The 9,689-nt window shown below is 35.7% G+C and overlaps 1 protein-coding gene across 1 annotated transcript in view; it reads left to right on the top strand.

Moving 5' to 3' along the window:
* The first annotated feature begins 8,297 nt into the window (after positions 1–8,297).
* The window catches only part of KIF6 (kinesin family member 6), a 113,188-nt gene continuing 111,796 nt past the window's right edge, over positions 8,298–9,689 (top strand). The window contains exon 1 of the mRNA XM_029284803.1: positions 8,298–8,422. Within this exon, the coding sequence (XP_029140636.1) occupies positions 8,357–8,422 (66 nt within the window). The 5' untranslated portion in view covers positions 8,298–8,356. The remainder of the gene's footprint in view (positions 8,423–9,689) is intronic.

The raw sequence follows: 9,689 nt of genomic DNA, 5'->3' as shown, positions 1-9,689 counted from the left end.
TCTCAATCTGGCTATGCTAGGAGATAAAGTACCAAAGGAAACTTACAACCTATCAAGTTGCAACAGGTTAGAACTTTAAGAGAAGTTGATTAAGGCAAGGAATCTCTCTCTCCCCCTCCCTCTCTCTCCCTCTCCCTCTCTGAAATTTTTACAAAATTTATTTTACCAAGTTAAGATTCTGTTAGTGTTTTTAGTGGTGCCTGCAGGGGCAAGTACAAAAAGTAAAAAAGATGGCTGCCACTAGAGAATCAAATCTCTATCTCTTTGTGTGTAACATCAACACACCTATAAAAACGATGACACCTCAATTGCACAGTCATTACTGATTTCTTGACTTTTATGATCCTGCTGTAAATATTCCTGTTTTGACACAAAATAACAATTATTAAAAGAGATGAATTGATTTTTCAACCAACTCTAACCCCAATTCAATGATTAATAATTTATTTATGGGCCCAACATTATTTTAGTGAGTCACAGTACGAAATTATACTGGATTGTAGACTAGATGCAAGCAGGCAAGAGGCAGTTGATCCGACAGAAGGAATATGGTCTTGGCAAATGTCTCAGAAGGGACTCTCCCTACTTTCTTGGACTGTAAAGGCAGCAGGTGGTGGTAGTAAAACGTTGTACTTTCAGACTTTCACATTTCCATTAATGTATCCCTCCAATAAAGTAGAGCTAGTACTTCTGGATGTGCTTCTTGCCTGGACTATCTCACAAGGCTGACTTCAATCTTACAAGTTAGAAAGTGGAATTATCCCCCTCACATTCTCTCTCTTTACTAGGGAAAGTCTCTTCTGAGATATTTGCAATGCCTACATTTCTTCTCTGGGTTCAGCTAATTTTTGTCTGACTTGTGTAGTCTGTAGCTCTTCTACCTCTCTCCTAAGGTCATTTTCACTTACCATCACATAGTTCAGTGTTTCTCAACCTTGACAATTTTAAGGCATGTGGACTTCAACTCCCAGAATTCCACAGCCAGCAATGCTGGCTGTGGAATTCTGGGAGTTGAAGTCCACATGCCTTAAAATTGTCAAGGTTGAGAAACACTGACGTAGTTCCACAACACTTGAGAAACCCTACAATATTTTGATTTGGTTTGGGCTTAATTTACTGTTGGTATCCAGCTACTGAGGTTGATAAATCAATTTTCCGACTATCAGTTCCATTTATTTAAAACCAGAGTATTTACAGGACTGGCTCTTTCTACATATTTTGCTTTTCAAAAGAGACCTTTCTCCCGTTCTAGAAATGAATGGTATACAAAATAGTGCCTTCTTGGTGGTGGTATTCAGACAGTGGCTGTCCATGCCCCTTATATGCCTAATTTATTTCGTCTCTTTGATTTCAGATACAAGCAAAAACTAGTATTTATATTTTCACAAAGAAATTAAAATAATATGTATAATTGATGCAATTTTTTGCTATTATTTTTGGGCTCTTGTAATTAATGTTGAGTGAAATATTTGCAATGCTTACAGTAATTGTTAGCCACCTTGTGCACTTCTATTACTACTTCTATTAGCAGGACATTAGAAGACAAATGTTTAATAAAATAAATTTGCAAAATCCTGCTACGTTATATAAATATAAATATAATGGAACAGCTAAAGTTTGGAGCTTAAAACACATATCATTACTAGAACAAATGCAATCAAAGCATCTGAGAAGTATTTGAGGTATGGATAAAAGAATCTCAGCTGCTGCAGTTAGAGACAAATTGAGAATTTATAGACTTAGTCTAAAATCAGGGCATAAAGTTATTGGTGCCAAATCAATGCTATGAAGTTGACAGCCCTCCATGTTGGGTCTGATAGAACATACTAAAATCTCAACTACAGACCTCTTAGATTATACAACTCACAAACTATATCAAGAGCTATGGTCTCCCTGTTTCTTGCCCATCTGTCTCTAGAAATTTTTTTTAAAAAGTGCACAAATAATTTTGTACATAGGCTATAGAGATATTGCTACTTTCAATAATGTTGCCACATTGAAATTGATGAGCCATTGGTCACCATCCAAATTGCAAAATATTTAAAATATATCCAAGGATCTTTAGCAGCTGAACACAATAGTTAAATATGGCAAGTTTTAACCAAATTCCTTATGACAAACCTACTACTAGAGATAGAGAGCAATGCACATACATTATTTGAATGTCAATGATATAAGAAAGAGAGATCAATATTTTGGATCATATATTAAACAAATGGCCCATGGGTTCCTTACATTAAAACAAAATATTCCACATGTGATCAGCACCCAAATAGTACATATAACACAACTCTTTATCTGAACAAAGCATTGCAACTGAGAATTACATATGTGGATCTGATTGGGGTAAATTTGATTTTCATTTCCTTTTAGTTCTGCCTTTTACTCTATTTTGTAACACATAGTGTTTTTATTTTTATTCTGATTAGCCTAATGGCTAATCAATAAATTATTCTTATTAAGATTAATTTCTCTCTGCAGAACTTTTGTTTCGGCTCTGCTAATGTACCAACACTGGGAGCAAAGAGGTTAAAACTAGACAGAATATTAAAACAGGCGTGGTCCACATCAAAAGCCAACAAACCGGTAGTAAGAAGTGAGAAAAAATGGAAGATTTAAACCCAGGAGATGTTCTGTGTAGTAGATTATGATTGCTATATTATGTTGTAGCTGATCATCTTTATTATTAGGGCTTCTTTGTTTGTTTGTAGTAAAAGCAACTTATATGTCTAAGCTTTGTTCTTGCTTTTTCCACTACTATCAGTGCTACCACTATTACTAATATTGCCACTACTATTCCTGAGTGCTGGCTGAACTTCTAGAGAGAGATTTATTGCTATAACGTGGATAAAGCTCTGGCCAGAAGGCTGATTCATATGAAATTGTTAAAACATCAGAACATTTTTTGCATATCTTGGACCAATGCCTCACATGAGGTTTGAACCAATTACATGCTTTCATTTTATATTCCACAACACTGATGAACATGGAAACCACAAAATTTGCATTATCATCCTTGTTCATCTTGACAAATGTTATCAGACCATACTTAATTCTCAGAAAGTATCTGGCATATAAACTAGTCATCAAACAACAAGAAAGAGGGTCAAAATTAGTGATGTACAAATCTGTCAGTTTGCTTTCTTCTTCTTTAAATATAAATAAACTTTCTATTACATTTATAAAGAACTTCATAATTTTTTCTAGTAAGTAAAAAATAAACCTGTCAACCAAGCCTATCTATACCAGCCAAGTTCAATATTTACAGCACTGTGGAGATCGAGTTATATTTACCTTACCATGGGGCTGTGAAAAGCGAAGACAGGGAACCAGAATTCAGCACCCAGATGTTTAAGAATTCAGTATTCAAAGCCCTCTGGCTGTCTGGACAAATTTATTTTATTACTTCCCAGTCTGATTATTTGTTCCATTCATAAGACTCTATAAATCTATTCATTTAAATTTTTATACATTTCTAAGGAATTTATCATTTTGCTCAGCTCTTATGTAAAAAAAAACAACCCCAAAATTGCACTTATTCCCATTTCTGATATCAGCCTCTTGCTAGGCTTAGAACCTGGAAGGGCTATAGAGAACCATCACTGAAAGTTACTTCATGGTCTGAAGACCGCTACTTCTGGGCCTGAACGGACAATCACAAGGGAACCTGATGGTTGGATTCACACCAAAGATTGGAGCATTATTGGTTTTAGCCTTAACTTTTTTTAGATTTTTTTTATCCCACCTTTATTTTTATGAATACCTCAAGATGGTGATCATACCTAGTACTCTTTCCTCCTCCTATTTTCCCGACAACAATCCTATGAGATGAATTGAGCGGAGAGAGACTGGCTGGCCCAAAATCACCCAGCTGGCTTTTACACCAAAGGCGGGAATAGAAGTAGTCCTTGATTATGACCATAATTTCAGTCGTAAGTCATTAGGCTTGTAAGCAAATGCTGCCTCTGCAAAAAGGTTGAAGAAACAGCGCACCACCTAGTTAGCTGCTGCAAGAAAATCATGCAGACTGACTACAAATAACAACATGACAAAGTAGCAACAATGGTGCCTTGGGAGATTTGCAAGAAATATCATTTGCCTGCAAGCAAGAACTGGTGAGGCTACAAAATAGATAAAGTAACAGAAAATGAAAAAGCTAACATGCTTCGGGACTTTAGAATTCAAACAGATAAGCACCTGCCACCTTACACCCCAGATTTAACAACTGTTGATAAGACAAAAAAAGTCTAAATAGTGGGCACTGCAATACCTGGAGACAGCAAAAGAGAAGAGAAGGGACAGGAGAAAATCACAAATACAAAGATCTGCAAATAGAAGTAAAAGACTGTGGCAACAAAAGAGCAAAGATAGCACCAAAAGTAATAGGTGTCATCCCAAAACAACTGGAGCACCACTTGAACATCATTGGCATTCACAAAATCACTATCTATTAATTGCAAAAGAACAGCTTACATCTTGAGATAATACCTTTAACACCACCAAACAACATCTGCCAATTCTAGGTCCTTGGGAAGGACTCAATAAGGGGAGAAAAATGTCATATCAAATCTAAACATGCCATTTTTCCTTGCCCACAAAGGAACTTAGGAAAATAACTTGAGCCAGCCTTGAAAATGAGCCACATCAAAATGGCGCTCCTTCACTTTTTCCTCCTGCTTTCTGCCCCTCAGCAGGAAACAAACTGTTTCATAACTGTATGGCTAAAACTCCCACAGGTTTTGGGGGGAGATTAACGTTATCAAAATATTACCTTGATATTAATATATATTTTAAAATTTCAATGTTAATTCCTATGAGATATATTAATTAATAAACTAATGGAAACATTTTTATGGCAGGTAAAAATTCTTTGAATATCCTTGACCAAATTGAGGTTACCTCATAATAATAATAATAATAATAATAATAATAATAATAATAATAATAATAATAATAATAATAATAATAATAATAATAATAATAATAATAGTAAAGTTGGAAGGGACCTTAAAGGTCATCTAGTCCAACCCCCTGCTCAGGCAGGAAACCCTATACCATTTCGGACAAATGGCTGTCCAGTCTCTTCTTAAAAACTTCCAGTGTTGGAGCATTCACCGCTTCTGNTACAATGTGTTATTAGAAATGTCAAATTTTGTGCATGTTTAAATATTGCAAATTTACATAGAAACAAAAGGCAAGAAGCTCAGTTAGAAAAATGAAAAGTGCAATAAAATTAGAACTGACAAATATTTTCATTTGTAGATACTATCAAAAAATGTACATACTGGTGGTGGGAATTTATCAGCTTTTTCATCTCATAATGTGCTCTAAGCTTTATTGTACCCTCTATAGCCTTTTCAGATCATTAAATACCATTTACTACATTTAGAATTATTATAAGAAAGTTTTCATGCCAGAACATACAAGAAGCCTTTGTAGCATCATAATTCTTTTTTGAAGGAAGAATTGTTAACAATCCCCTAAATTATTTCCCTGATAATTTTTTTCTGGTTTAAATGTGTTTATTTCTTTGCAGCTTTATAGCTCATGCTTCCATTTGCTGCCCATTAGGATCCAGAGAACACAACAGTTTATTTGATTCCTTTTTGAACTGTGGATATTTCTAAGTTTTGACTCCAAACAATATCAACAAGAGAGGGCAAAGGGAATATGGCAAAGCGCCCAGGAAAAAGCAAGCTGAGTAGACTTGGACACAAAGACAATAAGCCTTCAAGCCAGTCTTCATTAAACAGTTTTATATGTATTGGAGATGAATTATGGTTTAATATATGCCACATGGAGACTTATGAATGTTAACAGGAGTATTATGAAAAACATAAATTTATGCAATGTCTACATTCAGATTATCATGTGCAATCTTGCTCCTCTTCCAAAAACAGAAAAGGACAGCTACAATGGCTAATAAGTGGAACATTGTGATTATGAAGAACAAGTAAAGTATATTTTTTAGAACACATTTATATATGGAATTGTGAAAGAGAAATTCTATTTTCTGTTAGGTCTATAGAACTTGTAGTCATCCATGAAACTGAATGCCAGATTTCTCGGTTTCTTAGCACTGCTTCACAGCTAATGCTTGCTGTGACATATTGTAACAAACTATTGCACTAGCTTTTGTAGTCCTGTTTGAAATAATGAATACACTCACAATGCATTGATCAATTGGTGACTATTGGTTATAGTAGCAATTTAATATACTGTAATTATATAAAAGCACAACACAGTGATGTTAATTGTAGAAAAAGAACAGTAAGGAGAGCTGAACATCTCATTTGTTGGATTTTCTAAAATTTTCTAAAATTAGCAAATTTATTCATGAAACAGAATTTTTTAAAAAACAAAATAGTTGCCTTAATATTCTCATAGCCCTTAATTTGCACATTTGAGACTAGTAATCATCCACATGTTTTGTTGATATAGAATAACCATTCCTTTTATGGACCAAGAAATATGTTATATACATTAGTAAAAACATATTTATTTCTAAATTATGAGGAACCAGTTTTTAGAATAAATTTTAAATTAAATTTTGGAATGACAAAGGGCAAATTGCTGTCAACAAAACTACACAATCACATCCAGAATCAATTTTGAGTTGGATAATTCTTTAAAAAAAAAAATCCTCCAAAGAATATATCCGTATGCCTAAGTGATTCTGCCATCTGGCATTTTCCATACATATTTTGAACTTTGGTAAAAGAAAGGTAGAGTCTAGTTTGAAATTAAGGACTAATGGTCATTAATACAGAAACATGGGTTAATAGCTTCCTGATAGAGAGAATATTTTTGATAAAAATGTTTTTAATAAAGAGAGCCTGGGATTCAATGTTTTTTTTAATATCCTATCGAGTTGTACACCACCATCATGGCAGGATTATCAGATTAAAACTCTTGTAGATTAAAACAAGGTGCATTACATTATGTGATTATGAGCTAACAGAGGATTTTCTTTTAGGGCCAGATAAAGAATTCCCCTTCAGAAAATATTTGGGAGAGACACTAAATAATATCAAAGTACGGTAGATATGTTATTGCAAACTACCAAGATCTTAAAACAATGAAGCAATTTTCCAATTTGGCTTTGAGCATCCTTGTAGTCAGTTGGATTAATTCAAAATTTAATACCATTCTAGGATACAAAGATTACCACACCTGCAAATTCACAAATTGTCTTAAAAGGTCTCTGGATTCAGATTCACAGATAACAACCACAATCTGGTTTATTTCTCTGAGCCACAGCATAGTGTAGCATGTGAATTTAGGTAACCTAATTGCCTGAGATAGTATAGTTAAATATGTGCTGAATGAAATAAAAAATATTAATTACCCAATTAATCTCACTTTATGTAAAAGTTGAGCAGCTCAACTTTTACATAAAAACATATATGAGTTTCATGTTAAAAAAACAAACAAGTCTGGCATTCTTGAAGAACATTTTTTTAATGTTCCACAAAACCACTAAACACAAGAGATGGGCAAAGTAATTGCAAACAATAAACATTGGTTCTTTGAAAAAAAATTGAAAAGAAATCAACATGCTCCTCACATTTTTTTTTTAAAAAAAAACATTAAGTAGGAAAAAAGATAATGAAATGACACAATAAAGAATACTAGAGGCAGGTCTGATGTTGTGTGAACCTAAGCAATTTTGATTTATTCCATAAATCTATCAGGAAGCTATATGCAAGGCTTAAGGAATAATCTTGAAAATAGATTAGTTTCCACGTATGCAATTGGAATGAATAGTTCCTTAAGTCAGCACTAAACATCCACATTTCTTTTAATCCCTATGTAATAAGGAAATTATTTGAAGCTCAGATTCCTTTCAGAGGCCACTTTTGAGCTTGGGGCTCAGACTAGAATCACTACATCGTCTTCCGACCACCTTTCTGATCCCAAATCCTTCAATTACCTAGGAGTTATCATGATTAAGCAGGAGCTTAGTTTCAACTAGCTATCGCTAACACAGCAGCCAGCGTTTTGGTTTTGTTTTTAAATTGACGTCCACCCTCCATTTCAGGACATGCTGTTTGCGACTAAAAGAAAAAAAAAATTGCTAACGACCAGCATCCACCACCTCCCCCCTACGAAGAGCGAAAACGTTTCTTTAAGTAACGAAAAACACGCAAGCGTCCTTCTCTCTCCTTCTCTCTCCTACTTAGTATTCAAATCGATTAACTGAGGAAGCTCAGCTTCCCACGTGCGCGGGGGCGTTTCCCCAACCGGCCGCTGTATCGCAAGGCACGACGGGTAGTGTTCGTTGGTTACCGTTGCTAGGGCCGGCCTTGCCCCTGGCTCGCTTGTTTCGTGGCCGCTGAGAACTTGATTCGCGGAGATGGTGAAGCAGACGATCCAGATTTACGCCCGGGTGAAACCTTTGGGCAAAAGGCAGACTCCCGGGGTAGGTGAAGCACAGAACCCATCAGGCCGGGCCGGACACAGTGTGTTGGGGAGGGCAGAAGCTCCGAAATGTTGTCCCAAAGGTGCTTTAGAAGCCATGACCAGGATGATTGAGAATCTCCATAGGACACTGCGAAATATTGAACAGAGAGACTGCGTGGGGACCAGAGCAGGGATCATTAAGCTTGGCAAGTTTGAGATGTGTGGACTTCATCTGCCAGAATTTTCCAGCCAACGTGAGGGCCAGCATGACCTAAGACAGGGGTAGGCAACCTTGGCTCTTTTATGACTCGTGGACTTCAACTCCCAGAATTCCTGAGCCAGCTTGGCTGGCTCAGGAATTCTGGGAGTTGAAGTCCACGAGTCATAAAAGAGCCAAGGTTGCCTACCCCTGACCTAAGATGAAACCTATACGTCAAAATTTCCAAGGTTGAGAAATACAGTATTTGAGTAGAGTGCACCTTGCCTGAAGGTGGATGGATGAGATGAGGGGGGAAGAGGGAGGGAAAGGTTTTTGTGGAGGATGGAGTGGAGAAGGTAAGCAGGACCTCACACAGGACTTATGTAGCTCTTCCCCAAGAAGAGGACCGGGCTGTTCACAAAATGCATGGCTAAATTTGAAGCTGGGCTGCAGGCTCAGACGCCCATGTTAATTTAATAATGTGCCTATTATTTTTTTTAATTCTGCTTTCTACTCTGGTGAGCTTTCAGGGAGGCTAACAACATGAGCAATCTCTACAAATAATAATAATTTTAAAAAAAACACAGCTAAAACTGACAAATAGAGTAAGTGCTACAGTCATTTCCCAACTGAAAGCAAAGTGAAAGAGGTATTTATTTAGAAATTGTCTAAATGTTGAGAGGCCAAACACGATTAACCGTTTTCGTCTTAGTATTCTAAAACCCGAATCTCTTAATTATTAGGAACAAAATGAACTTTTATTGCTGCCTCTTCAAATGGTAGGCCGGGAGAAGATTGCTAAATGCAATCAGATGTTGCTGCTACTTTTTTAAAAAAATCAATAAAGAACTTTAATAAAGGGTTATAAAGCATTTCATTAAAAAAAGACCCTAATAAGTCAATAGAATTATAACAAAGCATGTTTGGAGCTTTCATTACTCAGTCTTTCAGTTTATTTGTGAAGTGATAGGAAATAACATCTCCATATTTATAATTATTCCATCTTTTCCACCAGTTTTATTATTGTTTACTATCTGAAAAGGGGAGAAATGCAGGACTAAGTGCATAACAAGTACTGAAGGTCATC

This window comes from Protobothrops mucrosquamatus, unplaced genomic scaffold (genome assembly GCF_001527695.2).
Source record: "Protobothrops mucrosquamatus isolate PMUCROS unplaced genomic scaffold, P.Mucros_1.0 scaffold960, whole genome shotgun sequence".
NCBI lineage: Eukaryota > Metazoa > Chordata > Lepidosauria > Squamata > Viperidae > Protobothrops > Protobothrops mucrosquamatus.
Note: the sequence above shows the minus strand (reverse complement) of the source record. Positions and strands in the feature narration are given on the sequence as shown.